The sequence below is a fragment of the Crinia signifera genome, chromosome 3, assembly GCF_055691185.1.
Source record: "Crinia signifera chromosome 3, ASM5569118v1, whole genome shotgun sequence".
NCBI lineage: Eukaryota > Metazoa > Chordata > Amphibia > Anura > Myobatrachidae > Crinia > Crinia signifera.
The window spans coordinates 154,749,882-154,768,429 of NC_139219.1; the positions used below are offsets into that span (position 1 = coordinate 154,749,882).

An 18,548-nucleotide genomic window follows, 5' to 3' on the forward strand; every position below is an offset into this window, starting at 1 on the left:
CAATTGTGAAATGTATAATTAATGCTTTGTACAGTGGCATAATTACTTTTGAGTCCCTAGTTTCCATGCCTCTTTTAATACATGCTAGAATTCTGTTGGCATTTTTTGTTGCTATGTGACATTGATCACTACACCCAGTTTGTTATCTATTTGGACTCCTAGATCCTTTTCAAGTACTGAATTACCCAATGCCACCCCATGTAGGTTATAACTAGCACACTGGTTGTGTCTCCCAAGGTGCATAACCTTGCATTTGTCTACATTGAACCTCATCTTCCACTTCTTTGCTCACTCATCTAGATTGTCAAGATCAATTTGAAGCGCGGCGACATCCTCCGTTGATTAAATAACTCTGCTCAATGTTGTGTCGTCAGCAAAGATAGATACATTGCTGAGTAACCCCATCCCAATATTGTTAATAAAAATGGGTACTTGTTTCCTAGCACGGCCACACCGATTTAGATCGGGGTGGTCGTGTCGGAAAAATCGGGTCGATCGCATCGCATGCGATTTGGTCGCATGCGATGCGATCGACGCGACCGACCGATTTTGGACCCGATTTTTTTCATTGAATCCAATGTAAATTGGGTCCCTGGGACCCAATTTTACATTGGATTAAATGAAAAAAATTCCCAACCCCCCCAAATGTAAGCGCGTAAACTCCAGCCCACGATAGACGACAACCCGAAGCGTGGCGAGCGCAGCGAGCCCGCGAGGGGCGGCGGTACGCGTCCTCCGACCTTTTCATGCCCTACTATCCACTAGGGCGTGGAGTGAGAATAGAATAGTGTGGCGAGCGCAGCGAGCCACCGAGCCCGAAGCGTGGCGAGCGCAGCGAGCCCCGCGAGGGGACGCGGATACCTTCACAGGTAAACGCGTCCCTTCGCGGGCTTCACAGGTGTCCGCGTCGCCATCGGGGGCATCGCGTCGCATCGCGTCGGGACCAATGTTAATGGTCCCGACCGACGCGATGCCCCCGATATTTTAACTTTCCCGACAAGATTTCAATGTTAAAATATTTTTTAACATTGAAGCCTATGGAAATATCGGGGGCATCGCGTCGGTCGCGTCGGGACCAATGTTAATGGTCCCGACCGACGGGATGCCCCCGATATTGTATCCTAGCCGGCAAAATGGACCTGATTTCAAAAGAAATCGGGTCCATCGGGGGTAATCGTGTCCCTTAATTAAGGGACACGATTACTCCAGATTGTGGCCGTGCTAGGAAACAAGTACCTAAAAATGTTAAATAAAATGGGCCCTAGTACCGAACCCTGTGCACTAAGTACACTTAGTACTGGTATAATATTTGATACAGCACTGTTCACAACCACTCTTTGTTCTCTATCACACAGCCAGTTCCCTATCCATCTACAGATACTTGCCCCTAATCCCAGGTCCTCCATTTTATTTATCATCCTCTTGTGTGGTACTGTATCAAAAGCTTTAGCAAAATCTAGGAAGCGGCAGGCAGGACATTGAATCCCGCCTGCTTGTTCTTGGTCGAGCTGACCGAGAACGGGACAGGGTCACGGCTGTCAAGCCAGCTCGACAGCCGTGACCCCACATTGAATACTCTCTTGAATGTGGCTGCTCCTCTGTCCGTTACACCTCTTTGATTAATGCACTGGCCCTTATTCTGGTTCACTCACAAAGGCAAATTCCTTCTCAAATGGAAAAAACATGTGCACTGCAGGGATGGCAGATGTAACATGTTCTGGGATGCACCCATGGGAACGCCTAGCGTTTCATGGGCGTTCACATGAAAACACTGGGTGTTCTGATGCTAATGCCCTGATGATGGGCACAGGACACATGAAAACCTAAGACAACTGTCTTAGTTTTCATGTGCACTCCGCATCATCCGATGGTCAGCGACCATCGTTTGATGTAGGTGTCACCCCATAAGCTGTGAATGGATGTTTATGCAAAAACAACCATTTGCAGCTGTGCGGGCAAATTCACCATGCGAATGGGGTGGTGGTCTGTGCTAACGGCGGGCTTAAAAAGACACACAGCATTGGGAACTTTGCAGAGCTACATGTCAACCAGACATGTATAGTTTAATATGAGAGGTCATTCAATTCAAAATTACAGCTTTCTGGCTATGATATATGGCTAAATGCTGCTTACTGGTGCTGTCTGGAAAGAATAACAGAGGAATGGGCCAGTATGCAGACTCGTTGGAGACAGGGCTGGATTATAATGGAGGCACAAGGGGGTCAGTACCCCTGGGCCCCCCTCTAGCTAGGGGCCCCCTGTGGTTGGAATGTATTTTTCAAAAAAAAAATATTATTATTTAAATTTTTTTTAGCTAAAGGTTTTGTGCATGGGAGTGGGGTATTGCTGCAGCTTCACCTATCTGCCAATGTGACAATGATTAATGGTGCTGAGCATCGGGAGCCAAGGCACACTGATTGCACAAGTGTGCAGTGCATTACTGGGAGTTGACTAAGTCCCATTACACTTTGCACCAGAGGGCAGAGGCTGAGATATTTGTGCTGAGCTCTGATTAGTGGAGCTCATTACATGCTTCTCAGGCCCATGGAGAACAGCAGCAGCAGCAGCCAAGTCATGGGAGGGTTTTTAATCAGAGGCAGCACTGGGACTGTGAGGTCTCCTACAGAGTAAGGTGCAGAGGGACAAACACAGGCTTTTCATGTGGTATGTATTTATGTGTATGTGTGTGTGTGTGTGTGTGTGTGTGTATGTATGTATATATATATATATATATATATATATATATATATATCCCCTGCAGTTACCCATTGACAAAGTTTATACTGCCTTTACTCTGTGTTTTGACAGTGTAATATTCTCCCATGCAGTTTGCGGCCAGTAATGACAAGTGCAAGGGGCCCCCCTGACTAAAGTGCCCCGGGCCCACCAACGGCTTAATCTGGCACTGGTTGGAGACCCCTACCTTTCCAAGCCACATTAGATTACGGCAATATGCCAGAGTCTAGTAAGCATGCGCAAGTCTCCAGAAACATGGCACTTGTGCACCACTTACTCTGCATCCATTATAGATTCACCAATGCCACTTTTTAATAATAAAAATTGTAATATTATCAAATATGTTTCTTTAACCCCTGAATTTGCTGTGCCATGTAATACTTCAGCTCACTAAAATAGATTTTCTGTTCCCATGGAAAGAGTGGTGCATGACAAGTATGTTCTCTTTTCATAGTCAACTTGAATTGGCTTTCTTTATTTAAAATATAGCACAAAGCTTAGCGCTGATTACAGTTCCAGTATGTGGTGCAAGTCAGCTCAGAGAATAAAGCAGACAGGCTTTAAGAGGCTTTATATTCCAGACAACATACAGGAATGTTTTTTTACTCTTCTATGAATTTTGCTAAACAGGGAAGATTAGGCATTGCTAGTAAACACTGAAATAAGATCTGTGCAATAAGGATTGTCTTGTTTGACAGCGGCTTGGTGGTATTTCATTTTCTAAGTCTGAAGGACTGTGACATATATAGAGTAGGTGATAAACAATCCATATAAAATAGCCATTTACAACCAGCCTCCTTTATGCTTTACATATTTGTTCTACAGTATGGGCCTTATTCTGATTGACTTGCAAGGCTGAGAAATTCGCAGCCTTGCAAATCCATCAGACACCGCCCTCCTCCGACAGTGCCGGCCTCCGACCATTAAATGATTTCTCCCGTGCGCGCAGTTCAGAGTGACCTATATAGTCAGGTGCGAACGCACGGAGGACCGAACGAATCAAAATAAGGCCCTATGTGTAGAATAAGGAAATCATCTTGCTGTGGAAAGACATTTCATATATTATTTCTCCTCACAACTGGCAACACATAGGGCTTTTCAGGGACTAAGTTGTCTTTGACCCCGAAAGTATTTGTTTAGTTACTGTATTTAAAGAGGTCAAGGTAATTAAATTGATAAATAATGAACTACTGTACTGTCGAAATCCTATTTTACATTACAGATGTATCCACGCTCATACTTTGCAGGCAAAGAGACCGAACAAGTTATGTTTTTTTCATGGTGTTTAATAAAATAATTAATCTGGGTCTGTCGTAAGCTGTATTTTATGTTATTTACCTTCTGTTACTTACAATTTGGTGCATTTCAAAATGTCTCCATTGTTTTACACTTACACACATTTTTGCAGTAGTTTTTCCTAACATTTTAAAAATTTAAAAATGGTTTGATTGTATAAAACACCATGTATTGATATACAGATGTGTTATTCTCAAACATCTATCTTTTTACACCATATAGCCAGGGGCGGATTTAGGGATGACGGCGCCCCTAGGCACAACAATAACGCCAGCCCCTGTATAATTATATTATTTTTATTGATTACTTATAAGCCCTCATTTGATAATAGCAAATATTATGGATTTATTAAAAAAAGCCACTAACTGTGACATTCTTTTATTATGAATACATATTACTAAGTAGGACAGTTTACAGGGGCAGTATCTGCATGTCCTATCCATTTACACTCTATTTAAGATGGAATATGGTACAGTACAGTGGATATTATGCAGTTATTGGTACACTTTGGGCTGACAGTACCATCACAGGCATCCAAGTGCCGCCCCCAAACATGTGCCGCCCCTAGGCACGTGCCTCATGTGCCTAATGGGAAATTCGGCTCTGCATATAGCGTAAGTCCTGTGCTGTGTGCCTTTTACTCCATTGTGCAACATTTTCTGCAGTTTTGCATCAGTTTGCTTATAGTGAATGGAATTCCTGGGAATAGTCTATTGCTATCTGGTGCATATGAGGAAGGATGGATGGATGTGAAATCATCTCTACCCTTCAAGCATATGCATTTCCTTGTTTCTGTGCACCCTGCTTAAAGGGATTGGTTTAACAATCACCAGGCATTCTAGAAAAACTCTAGTGGTAGAAAAATGACAGATAGGAACTGATTTGTAGTTTATCTCTCTCCCCTGTGTTACTTTCCAAGGTTTAGTATATCTACCTCTAAGGGGTCTATGTACTTAGACTTGGACAGCACTAAAAAGGACAAAGATAAAGGACCAGCTACTGTCATTTCCCAAACACAACCTATAACATGGCAGGTAGAAGCTAATTGGCTAGTACTTTATTTATCTTAGTGTACTTTATCACTGTCCAATGCTTATTTCATATGGGGAGATGTGCTGAGCGTTCTGAGCTATACTAGATCGCTCAGAATGCAGCAATGTGTCATGGCTGTGTATGGAGCGATCTGTCAGGGACAGTGTTCTCCAGTAAGATGACTGGCCCTGACCGGTTAATATGCAGCATACAGAGGAGCACCTGTCATTCAGCGCCAGCTCTCAAAAGATCCCCTCTGCTGGCGAGAGCAGGCGGATAGGCACTCCATCTGGCGAGGACGCGTGAGCGCCTCAAACACATGCGCGTCAATGACGCTCGGCGTTATTTCTGGTTCACTCGCAAAAGCAAATTGTCTGTCTAATGGACAGAATCATGGGTACTGTGCAGGTAGGGCAGATGTAACATGTGCAGAGAGAGTTAGATTATGGTGGGGTTTGTTCTTCAAACTGATATCCATGTTAAAATAAAGCAGCTGGTATTTACCTTGCACAGAAACAAAACAACAATTTGGGTTATTGCAAGTGAAACAGAATTAGGCCCTAAAGCTGTGTACACACGGTTCAATTGGGTCGCTGAGTGATTTTGGCTTAAAATCACTCAGCAATATATTGCTCGGTGTACTGGCAATATCTATCAGCAATATAGTGCTCAGTGTACCGTTTTCATCAGCGACCAGTGATCTTGGCTGAAAATTGCAAGTTATTCTGTCTCTTTCTGTCTCTACCTCATTTCGACTAGAAATAGCTGGTCGCTGGTGCACAGTGCACTGTGCACTAGTGACCAATGATTTTCAGCCATAATCGGAGGAGCATGCTGTTGCGACCAGCGACCATCAAGGGCTGGCCGCGGGAGCGCGCTCCCGGCAATTTATCTCCCACAGCACATGGGAAACACTGGTAATATGGTCGCTCAGCGACCATATTGCCAGCAATATGTGCTTAAAATTAACTCGTGTGTACACAGCTGTAATCACACAGAATTATTTGTGTATTTGTACCCATAAAGAGATACTGGTGCTACCATCAAGTATGCAAATTATTCCATTGACTATGGAAGTTAAGCTCTGATATACAGTATATAACTGGGCAAATAATTAATAACATTCAGTTGTAGCAGACTGATTTCACATGCTTTCTCCCATGTTACATTATAGGAAGGATTCTATGAACTGTACAAGGTTAATCTTATATGGTAATAGACATTTGATAATAGTTAATGCTTATTTATTGGTTTCCGTAGATTTCATGCACCATAAATGACCTAGTTCTTCAATAGGCAGTATTGCTTTAGAGTTTTATGGTTACGCAGGATTCAGAAATAAATCACTAATGTCACTGATCGCTGCTACATTTATTATATCCCAGTGATGGCTGTTTGTGGAGTGAAATATAAATGTTAATCAGTAACCAATGGTTGCTTCAGAAAGGGAACACATTGAGATCAGAAGCAGAATACTATTAACCCTTTGAGTGCCAAGTGAATTTGTCAAAATAGGTGTCAAAATTGCCACGCAAACATTTTTTTCATCGTAATGACCAGTAATGTTCACCTTATATAGGAAATATTATGGGGGGTTTTTACACAACATTTTTTTTTTTGAATTTATATAACAAATGTGAGCAACGCTGGCATTTTTAGCTGATATTTTGCACATCTCTCTCAGAGATGTTAGCAATCAAAGGGTTAAATTAAGACAAGGTTAAGAGAATGACGGTGTGGGATGTATGGTTAAAAATTATTCACAGGAGCTAAATGAAAGTCAGCTATAGAAATGTCAGTGCAACATTGTAAATGATTGAGGGTTTAAATGAAATCTGCTCTGACTAACACTAATGTATGAGCCATTTTACTGATGCCTAGAGCTACCCTTTATTTAGGCACCATTGGACTTAATGATTTTCATTCATAAGTTTTTATTGGGGCTACATTGTGAGCAGACCAGGAAGTGATGTGATGTGTGAAATATCAGATTTATCCAAAAGAATATACATATACTGTATGCTATGCCTGAAGGCTGTAAGAAATACAGTATAATCAGTAACTGTGATTAAGATCACATTTCCTTGGCATATCATATAGGTACTTGAAACATTTTATGAACCAAAGAAAATCCATACAAGGTCAAAGACTATTATTAATTTTGTATAAAAATATTTAGTGAAGTATCGTAATGCAAGACACAGAGATGTTTTTTCCGCTCTTACGAACTACTGAATCTCCTGAGAAAGCAAAAAATATTTCTTTGTGCTTTGCCGTATCATGATGATGATAAAAATCCAAATGTAGGTAGAAATTATTCTGTAAACTAAATTGACCCTTAGGATGAGAGAATCAGAAAGTGAGAGATTTGGGAAGAAATCTCCAGTTTTTTTAAAGCGGCAATCATTTACACTGCAAAATCAAACTGGTTTTGCAGTGTAAATGATTGCCGCTTTAAAAAAAAACTGGAGATTTCTTACCAAATCTCTCACTTTCTGAATCTCTCATCCTATTAAATCTCACCCTTAATGTTTACTTATGTGACATGCAAAACAAAATATATTGTTGTTATGACACAGCAAACCACTGTGATCGAATATACAATAAATAATGGGAACGGATTTCGATAAATCTTTGAAATTTGTCATCTTGTCTAGAACACTGTGTACCTGACACTATATTTTTTTTCAGTTTTATAGAAGAGTAACATATGTGATTTTTTGTGTGTCTGTGTGTCAGTGATACAGTACTTGCTTAAACTGAATCAATATTCAATGACACATGTCAAAAAGTACAAGGTGTCAAGTGACAACTCATTCTATAACATGGTAAACATTTGGATTAAGTTTTTAACAGCTATATCCTGTTGATTTCGGAACCAGACAAGTAGTACAGTATATCATATTTTTCACAGTGATGTACAGTATATATAACTCTAGTACAGAAAACATTGGATCTCAAGCACGAAAAATGCAAAGAATCACGACATATAAAAAACCCTGCTTCCTGTCTAACAGGGGATCCCGCAGTAGTGCTGCCAAAACTTCGATTTGAGCGCAAGTTTGGGGTTTGATGTGTGTATTCATATATATATATATATATATATATATATATATATATATATATATATATATATAGTTGTGTGATGGCCGGCACTCCCAGTGGTAGGTCCAATTGTTTGCTGACCCAGTGCCTTCCAGTGTGGACCTTGTGGCCCCAATGCAGGGTGTGGGAAACAGGCGGCACTCTCGGATTTAGTGAAAGCAAAAAGTTGATTTATTAATCCGACATGTTTTGGGCCAAGTCAGCCCGTCCTCAGGGATCCCTATATATATATATATATATATATATATATATATATATATATATATATATATATATACTGGGGTCCCCAGGGGGGAGAGGTGTGAGCGGCACTCAGCGGGACTTTCAAAGTTCAGGTAAGAATCACAACAACCGTGAAGTTGATCGACTTTTCGGTTTAATAAAAACCTTTCTCAAGATCTTGTATCCGTACATCCCTTATCCGAATCCCTTATCCGAATTATTCCAAAAACCGTGGTTTTTGGAATCATTCAAATTTTTTTTTTAACCCCCCCCTAACCCTCTTGTCATACTTACCAAGTCCCCGGGCGTCCACAGCAGGCCTCCGACATCTTCTCCAGGGTCTCCAGCGGTCCCAGGAATGCATTGCGCGAGTGTGCGCGCACGCCGGTGACGTCACCGGTGCGCACACTCGCGCAATGCATTCCTGGGACCGCTGGAGACTCAGCGAAGATGCCGGATGCCTGCTGTGGACGCCCGGGGACTGCGTGGACGCCGAGGGACCACCGGACACCATCAGGGGACAGGTAAGTATGCCTAAAAAAAATAATTCCAAAAAACGAAAAATTCCCCTATCCGGAATGCTCGTGGTCCCGAGCATTTCGGATAGGGGATACTCAACCTGTATACATATATATATATATATATATATATATATATATATATATATATATATATATATATATATATATCTATCTATCTATCACAACAACAGTGAAATAGGCTCCCTTATCTTTGACACATATATATTTCAGTAGGTAACCTATATGTTGATATAATTAAAATACAAATGTAATAATTATCCAGAGAGATTTATTTTCAATACAAGGTCCATTAAATCAATAAAGCAGATAATCCTTTTATCTGAACAGTCTCTTGGTCTCTATCAGTGGCTGTCATAGGAGAAGATGACCATGTAACCAGTCACAATACCCTTGGATCATATATACAGACCTATAGCTATGAATACATACACTTGTCAAGGTACAATTCTAATTTTTGCTGTAAAATTTGCAAAACAATAAACAGCAGTAGCATATAACATCTGACTGTCCTACAGTACCTACAATGCTGCTATCCTAATGCTGGGTACACACCAGGACGACTAGGGCCCGATCCCCTCAATCTAGATCCAATTCCGACCAATTGGATGTAGATTGTGTGCTGTTTGTGCCCTTTTCTGACCTGCTGTGGACCGATACCGATCCGATGCGCGGTCCCGCGGGTCGGTCGGTCGTTATTGAGATCCTACCTGCTGCAGGTAGGATCTCAATGACGACCATACAGCCGGTTGCGGGTCGCCATCGGATCGGACCCGCTCACGGTGCACATCGGACCCGCGTCACCATGAGCGGGTCGGACGAGACACTGACGACCCGCTCACGATGTGCATCGTGAGCAGGTCGCCCTGGTGTATACCCTACATAAGACTAACTTGACTAAAGATGACTCTTTAATTGTATAGTATTTATATCCAAATAGTTAGCCTTCTCAGGCAACCTATAGGTGGCAAATCTAGCCTGTTGTTTTGCCATATTGGAGCATATGTGTACATAATACAATAACAAAGTAGACTTTTGCATTACACTTTATATTTGATAAATAAATAACTATATTTGGCTAGCAACTTAAAATGTGGTGCAAATTATACACAATTTGACATTTATGCTTCTTGGTAATGTAAATGAAATGATTAGCAATATTTCAAACTGAAATGTAGTTTAAAAATATAAAATGGTAGAATATGATAATTGTTTTGTTTATTGAAATAACCAATTAGGACAAAGATGACACTTAGTGCATATTTGCCTACTTTTGAAAACTAGTTTCAGGGAGATTATTGTTGGCAGTAGAATTTTTCACAGTGCCCCATTAAGGGTTTGTGCCAAGGGGCATGGCTAGTTCCATATATGGGCATACAGTATATGTGCTTAAATGCTTGTTGCGAGATATTCCTAGATAACATTAATAACTATACAGTATACTGTGGAAAATGTAGCAAGTATTGATAATAACAGTGCTGATGGCAATATTGGATTAATTGTTTTCAGTTTTTTGCTGTGATATTTAGTTTCTCTGCACAACATACGTGATAAAACAATGTGATGCCTATGTAATAAATTCCAAGTGCAAATCCCGTTTGATTGTGGCACTGCATAATAATCTGTTTTGTGGCAGATATTTTCATTAATAATGAAAATATAAGTGAAATAAGTGAAACCATTTGAACAGCGGTAGCTGTCCCTGCAGCTTACTTCCTTAGCATTCTGTAGGATTTGTTCATGTTTGTGAAGTCTTCTCCAGAGAAGTATGACACTGTGCATGTGCGGTGTCAGAATTGGATCCATCACTGGATGGTAACTGTGGAAGGGCAATATCTCTCCTTGCAATATGCCGCCATAGGCATAAAGCAACTTCAACCACCTGTAAATGGTATAAACTAGCTTGGTCAAACTCATTAAGCTTTGCTTTTCAAAGTTTTGTACATAGGGGTCAGATCCCCATTGAAAATAATGAAGACTGCGATTTGCAATGATAATTTGCCTTCCATGGGAGATTTCTGTGCAAGCACCTGCATAAAGCTCCTATTAGTAAACCATGTCAATACAAAGGGGAGGTTACCAATAGCAACAATATGCGTAAGTCACACTATCCTCACCCATGTACTTCTAATTTTTACATATATTTTCTCACATGCTGCTCATATCACATACCAGTCGACACTCAAATATATATCTCTACTCCTTAAGATTTTTGACACAACTGTCTCCAAGCAGGAAAATTTATAAAAAGGACTACCCCATTATATGCATGGAGGTTACCAACGGCAACCATATGAGAAAATCGACTATCGCCATATCTATACTTGTAATCTTCACGTATATTCTTGTGTCGTTCCTACAAGCCGACATTTCAACTCAATCACCCCCTGAGTCTTCCGCAATTTTTTCTCTAGCAAGAAATTTGTCATATTAGAACATTTCAAGAAGGATTGAAGTTACCAATAGTAACTCCGGGAAAGTTTTATTCCTCCCCCTTTCTTTTACAAAGACGGTAAACCATTAAAATATTACAATACAGCCATACTTGCCCATGCCCCGCTATCCAGTTGAAAGCATGCCTATAATCACAGCATAATGTAAGACCTACTATCAGAGAAAGCGGCTACTATTAGCAACCAAGAAGCCTATATTCGCTCACAAGGTTCATAATTACGAGACGTTGGTGATATATGTAAAGCATAAACACACGGTGACCACATAGGTAATAAACGATCCTGTTTTCTTCTTTATAATTATCTTTATCCTTCTTTTTAATAATTTTTTTTTTACCCTTTGTCAGAATGTTAGAAATATTTCCTTTTTTTACATATCTTATGAAAGATCCATATATGGATCCACACTTTGACATTGGACCAATCTGCGATTAGCAGAAATTGACATAATATGTCCTAACAAATAGCAACTTAGACATTCTCATATGACTACTTTCTAAGAGCAGTCTCCATGGTAATGGAGTTCAATAACCATACGTATACTGACCACACCCGGAATTTGCATAGAATATTGATGAGGAGGAACAGCATAAAAACGGCTTCCGGACGCCCTGTGGGTGGTCCTGAGGAAGCTCTTGCGAAGCGTGCGCCGACCGCACATCAGTTTTGACTCCCGATACCCCCTTCCCACATACAAATGTATTTTGATTACTGTATGATGCGCTGACGGGTCTCCGCTGTACACGGAACCCCCTGCCGGAAAGTGTGGTGTTTAAACGCTAGACAGCCCACCGCACACAGGCAGCCTGTATTGCAGAGCTCTGCACAGGCATACTTATAGAAGCTGCACGGGTATAACCCTCAGACGCTGCTGCCTTTAGAACCACGGCTGACAGTCCGAGAGGGCTAGCATCAGACCCTGGGCAGGTGACGGAAAAACACTAGCCGCACACTGCACCAGAGGTCTAGAATCCATACATTGGACGCCGTTTTCTGTTAAAGTTTTTTCCTGCAATAGATATCAATCCCCTCTCATGGTAGAGTGACTAAATGGGAGATATCTAGCAGGTTAACAACACATACAGCATAAACTTTATATTGTGGGACATCCAGCATTTCCAACAGGGTTTTCCCCGTGGACATTGCTGCATACACACTGGGGGATCTGTGATAATATATTGATTTGTCCGACAAACAAAAGAATATATCGGGAGCTCAACTGCATAAGGATTCCTTTCCTTTTTTATTTCCACTAGTCTGTGTCTATGTATATGTTTGTGTGTTTTATTTCGCAATCTTTTAACAATCTCTAATAAAAGTTAAATCTTATTGTATCGTTAATCCTTGGTGCACCAGCAACAGACATTCTTTTTCTTCCAAAAATTCTGCTTGTACCCAATGTCTTATGGTAGCACACCCTTACTGGTCTCTATGTGATAAAATCACAGAGTAATACAAAATAAAAAGGGTCCACCTAACCATACCCAAATTGATATTTCCTGTGCGACTGGCATTTATCTCTGTTTTGTCTAAAAAAAAAAAACATTATGCAAAAACTGCAGTTTCTCTGTAATTTTATTTAAGTGAAACCATTGATAAATTTGCCCCACAGGTAAGTAGTTATCTTATGAGGCTATTAGTGGCTGCATACAACTCTGCATCACAGTCTTAAGAGCAGCTGTTGTGCAGTGAGGTTAATAATACTGAGCAGGAATTTTTCTTTCAAATCCTGGAATTTCAGCATTTCATAATTTTTGGATGGTTAACTTTTTTGATGTTACTTTTTGTTTTTTAATTTCCCCAGTTCACTGATGGGTGTATGATTATCAATGGCTGCTAATAAGTGTATTAGATCAGCAGAATTAAGAATGGAAGCAACAAATGGCCTAAATTATATGTAAATATTTAGCGGACCAATACAAATATTACAGATATCATTTAAAACACAATTGATGCAATAAACTGGAGTGCATGCAACTTTTTCAAATTTTTAGCACAAATAATTTCTACATTTCCAAATGATAGCATGGCTATCACATACTGTAATAAAAACATCTATTTGTAACAATAGTACCATTCATTTAAAATACACTGGGTCAAGAGCTTCATCGTTATTCTGATTACATATTTCAGCAATTTTATGTTGAATACATATTCGGCAATATTTTTCGTTTCACTTTCAAGAGGCTGTAGGAACTATAAGTTCAGGCAATATTGGATTTTTACACATAAATTGTATATCTGCTGCCAACTAGTGATCACTTTTGGTAGTATAAAATGTTCAGAGAGTAAAATTACATTGTGTTATACAGTATACTTCACTGTAATTACCTTTATAGAACTTTTTGATGTACTTTAAGTTCTGTAATATAAAATCTGACTATTTTAATTTTTTTTTATTTATTCTATCACAACTTATAATATACAAACATAACAACAACAACAACACAAAAGTGTATCAGAGAACCACAGGCTACTATTTCAGTCACAACAATGCACAGATGAGTTAAAAAAATTCACAAACATTACTTTGTTTAATAGACCTATAATTCAATTCAAGTATTTACTACTGCTGGTCAATAGAAATACCTTTTTAAAGGTTTAACAGTGCAAGCCTGCAAATAAAAGATCATTGGCACAAGTCCCAATGTTCTATTCTATACAACTTTGTTTCTTCTACATTGCAGCTTAATTAATCATGGCAATTAGGCAATGGTTTGCATGGTAAACTTGTAAAGAGGATTCCAAACACAAAACCATTGACTTTAGACATGCAAAAAGGTCACACTGCTATTTCTACCTTAATGGATTCACAAGACAGGAACCATGAAACATACTGATTGGAGACATTAAAAGGCAAAGAATATTATAGACATTGCATAGCTGTACAAAGTGAGTTGTGATATCCATCTATGCTCACTGGCCCATAACTGCAGCACATATTAGAGATGAACAAAATTGCCTGTAAATGTCTTACACTTTGAAGTCAGAATAGGCTATTTTTCAGAGGTGCACATTAAAGTGATACAATACATGATATCCGCATGCGCTAGTTCTTAACAAAGAAATGCATTTCACGCTATATTTGTGCGTATTTATCAAAGCTTGAGGAGAGATAAAAAATTGTGAGCGATAAAGTACAAACAAATCAGCTGTTAACTGTCATTTTTCAAACAAACAAGGTAGACGCTGATTGGCTGGTACTTAATTTCACACAATTTTGTTTCTCTTCAAGCGTTGATAAATACCCCCCACACACCCCCACCCCCACAAATAGTTTATAAATAGGACTTGGGTAAAAAGGTAAATATGGACAATTCATTCTGCTATGCAATGTGGCTGTCAATAAACACTTAGGAGGGTATTTGACAAAGCTTTAATATAGATACAATTATGAAAGGTTAGGTACCAGTCAATCAGCTTCTGCCTTACATTAACAGGGTGTGTTTGCAAAATTACAGTTAGGGGAGTAATGGCTGATATTTTATCTATCACAACTTTATCTCTCCCCAATCTTTTAGATATAGCTATCTTAAGCCAAAAAGTACAATACTTTTAGAACATAAAGGATCAGTTAGATAGTTTGTGGAAACATTTTATACTTTTATTCCTCTGTATCACACATTTTGTTGTCACAGTCAACAAAATAGGAACCATAATGTCTCAAGTGTTGCCCAAATATTAGTACCCTAAAGAACTTTTTATGTTCACTTAATTTACAAGTCTCAACAAGTAGTCCATATTGCCCTCACTTGACCTCAAGGATAAGTAAATTGATAAAGTATTATATTAAAACCATTTCCACCATAACACTTTTATATTGTGAATTGTAAGAAAACTGACATTAGTTTAATGGAACTAAACAAGTAAAACCTGATATTGCTTCAGTGACTACTAGACTTCACTTTCCGATGCATTATGCTATTTTGCACTATGTACCAGTCAGACAAAAGGTACATTAGAACACATTCCTGAACTAGTGCTAGTACTAAAAGCCTCCTACTGCATGTTCAGCTCAAGGGTCCCGTAAATAAAACATACTGTATTGCTGTGTGCTTCATTCCCTTTTAACCAGCATTGACACAACACTATAATCCAGAATACACCTCTCTTATACTACATGTAATCTCTATCCAAACTACCAGACTAGTCTGCACCACTGAGAGACAGTGTGAGGTTCTCCGACATCCTCCTCACTGCTTCAGTGCTCCACTTACTATCAGTGCTCTTACCAGTGATTCCCAGGCAAGTGAGCACTCACACTCTCTTTCTCTCTGCAAGTTTATCTCATTGGCAAGGGATCGTTAAGGTATCTGCTTAGTGAGGACTCCATCATCTTCCCAAATATTGTGAAATTCTTTGGCAAAAAAAGTGTTTCAGAAAACATTTATTCAGAAATATTAACAATTGTCCCTGCAGAATACAAACACTTGCATCCAATAAAATCCATTTTAAGCCATTTGACACAGTAAGTATGTAAGAGAGAGGCTGATACTCTCCTGTCACTTACCAGTTGCATTCCACAGATAAATATCAGTGTGCACCTGCCACTGCAAAAACCCATGATTTCCAAAAGCCTGTTGTCAAGACTCGTCGTCAATTCCTTCCCAGTGAAGGCAAAAGCAATAGGAAAGATTTGGTGCCTGTCTGGATTTTGCTGCTCTCTAGGTGACTTCTTTTACCCGGCAAAGAAAAAGCAATCGACATTAGGACCTAGGAGTTCACCTGCAGCCCCAGCATACCTTTACTGGTACCAGAAAGATCAGCCAGGGGTTTTGAAGTCGTACACAAGAGAATAATTTCCACAGCTGCTCAGTGCTCATATATCCCATGGCTGCAGGCAGCTCATAGAGGCAGCCTGGCAACATCTCAGTCCCTGCATGCTGCAAGCAGTGAAAGCGCTCTAGAGCATGTATCACACACACAGCAGAGGAGGGATGCTCTCATCCACACAAGGGGAAGGAGGAGGAGGTGTGTGAGGAAGAGGAGGAGGGGTGCAGGAGGGAATCCTCTCAGCTTCTTCGCCACCTCTTTCTCCTCCTTGTCTTGATGTTAAGTTATCTGATAAACAGTTCATCAATGCCATTCAGATATCCTACTGTACTGTAGAAAGATCTTCAAAAGCATTAAAAGCAATGTTCCCCTCACTAAAATACATAGAGAAAACATTGTCATTCTAATGTACTTTCAAGTAATTTGACAGGGAAAACTTCAATGAATTATGAGTTATACAGAGTCAATGTCTGCTTCTTTGAATTTATTACATTCATATCATGTAATACAATACTGCTTGCATTGATATTTCATCTGTATCAATTTAATATCATTTCCCTTTATATCACATGACAGACGATTGTGCTTCTGCAGAGTTCGGAGCATTTTGCATGAAGGCATACTATAAATAATAAGAAAAAACACACACGCAGAAATATGCCACTCATGTTCATACAGGACAGAACTTTCTGGGTGCCCTAGCAAAATTTTGATGGGGCCACTGTCCCAATGCTTCTCTAGAGATGCCAGCCACCACGGACACACAGAGTTGATAATGTTATGCCCCCATAGTGTGCTAGTTCATGTCATGCCAAATTGTAGGTCTGCCAGTACACATTATGCTAGAGAGTATCCCAAATCCACATTATGGTATACAGACCAGATGCACCTAGCTTCAAAAAGTGGTAAAACAGCCAATCAGCCCCTAACTGTCATTTTCAAGCGAGGAGTTCGGAGCTGATTAGCTGGTTGTTTATCCCTCTCTACTTTATCACTTTTTAAACTTGGTGCATCTGGACCACAGTTTGGCCCACATTGTCCCAATTCATATTATTCCACATTACAATGCGGACCTCAGTTCATATTATGTAACATTGGGGCAGATGTATTAAGCCAGGTGAAGTGATAAAGTCACTGTACTTTATCACTGGCCACTCAGCTCATACAGATGGAGCCTTTCTCATTCGGCCCGCCAGCGCAACATATCTTTAGCACTGGTGGGTGCTGGAAAATGCTGGTGGGGTGCGTGGCCGGCTGGCGGGGATGCGCGTGCACGTCCCATTGCCGAGAATAGGATGCACAAGCCCCATTCTGGTGGAGGGGGCGGGGGTGGCACAGGATGGCGCATGGCATGCTGGGAGCCGCTCTAATAAAAGAGGCTCCATCTGTAGTTGTCATTTTTCAAACCCAGCCTGTAACTTGACAATTAGGAGCTGAGTGACCCGTGATTAACCACGGGAGGAGCCACTTTACAACTTTGCCAGGCTTAATAAGTCTGCCCCACTATAATGCATCCCATTTAATTGTATGGGGGAGCAGCGGGGAGCCTGCGGAGGGTGGCGGCAACCTCCGACAGAACGGAGCGCGTGAGCATCTCATGTGCGTGCCCCCTTCTGTCGGATGACGGACTCAGCTCAAAATCTGCAGAACCCAGTATACATGGTGTATTGGGCACTCTTAACCCCTTCACGACATTTGACGTATATATACGTCATGGCCGGGAAGTACTTCCCGACACATGACGTATATATACGTCATGACTTCTAACTGTCACTGCGTCTAGAGACGCAGTGACAGAGGGACGATGTCTGCTGTCCCTGACAGCAGACATGTCCCTGCATGCCCAGGGGGGGCTGCGATGCCGCCCCCCCGTCGGCGATCGCTGTGATTGGCTGTTCAGTGTGAACAGCCATTCACAGCGTTTTCTGTGTCACCGGCGAATAACGTTCGCCGGTGACACGGGATCGGAGGTGATTGGTGCTGTAAAGTACAGCACCAATCACCGCGGGGTGTAAGGGTGACACTGGTGTCACCCCACCTCACCCCGCCCGCCCCCAAAGGCCGTGATTGGTTCGTCGGACCGACGGACCAATCACAGCCATGGAGGGGGGTTTAAACTAACGGTGACTGCACTGCAGACGCCATTCCGGTCTGGAATAGCGTGCAGTGCGGTCACCGTGCCCAGCTGCCGCCATATACTGACCAGAACCTTGCTCAATACTTACCTGATCACTGCTTGGGATCTTGCTTCATCTTGTGACATCCTGTGCTGTGTTGTGCTGTGTTGTGCTGCTGCAGTGTCATCGAGTTAGAGAGAGAGAGATAGAGAGAGAGAGAGATAGAGAGGCCTAGTGACAGAGAGTGCTATAGTTTGTGCTGCTGCAGTGTAATA

At 40.8% G+C, this 18,548-nt stretch overlaps 1 protein-coding gene across 1 annotated transcript in view; it reads right to left on the reverse strand.

Moving 5' to 3' along the window:
* NKAIN2 (sodium/potassium transporting ATPase interacting 2) overlaps positions 1–16,333 on the reverse strand; it is a 794,408-nt gene extending 778,075 nt beyond the window's left edge. The window contains exon 1 of the mRNA XM_083176781.1: positions 15,894–16,333. Within this exon, the coding sequence (XP_083032907.1) occupies positions 15,894–15,947 (54 nt within the window). The 5' untranslated portion in view covers positions 15,948–16,333. The remainder of the gene's footprint in view (positions 1–15,893) is intronic.
* Positions 16,334–18,548: the final 2,215 nt, after the last annotated feature.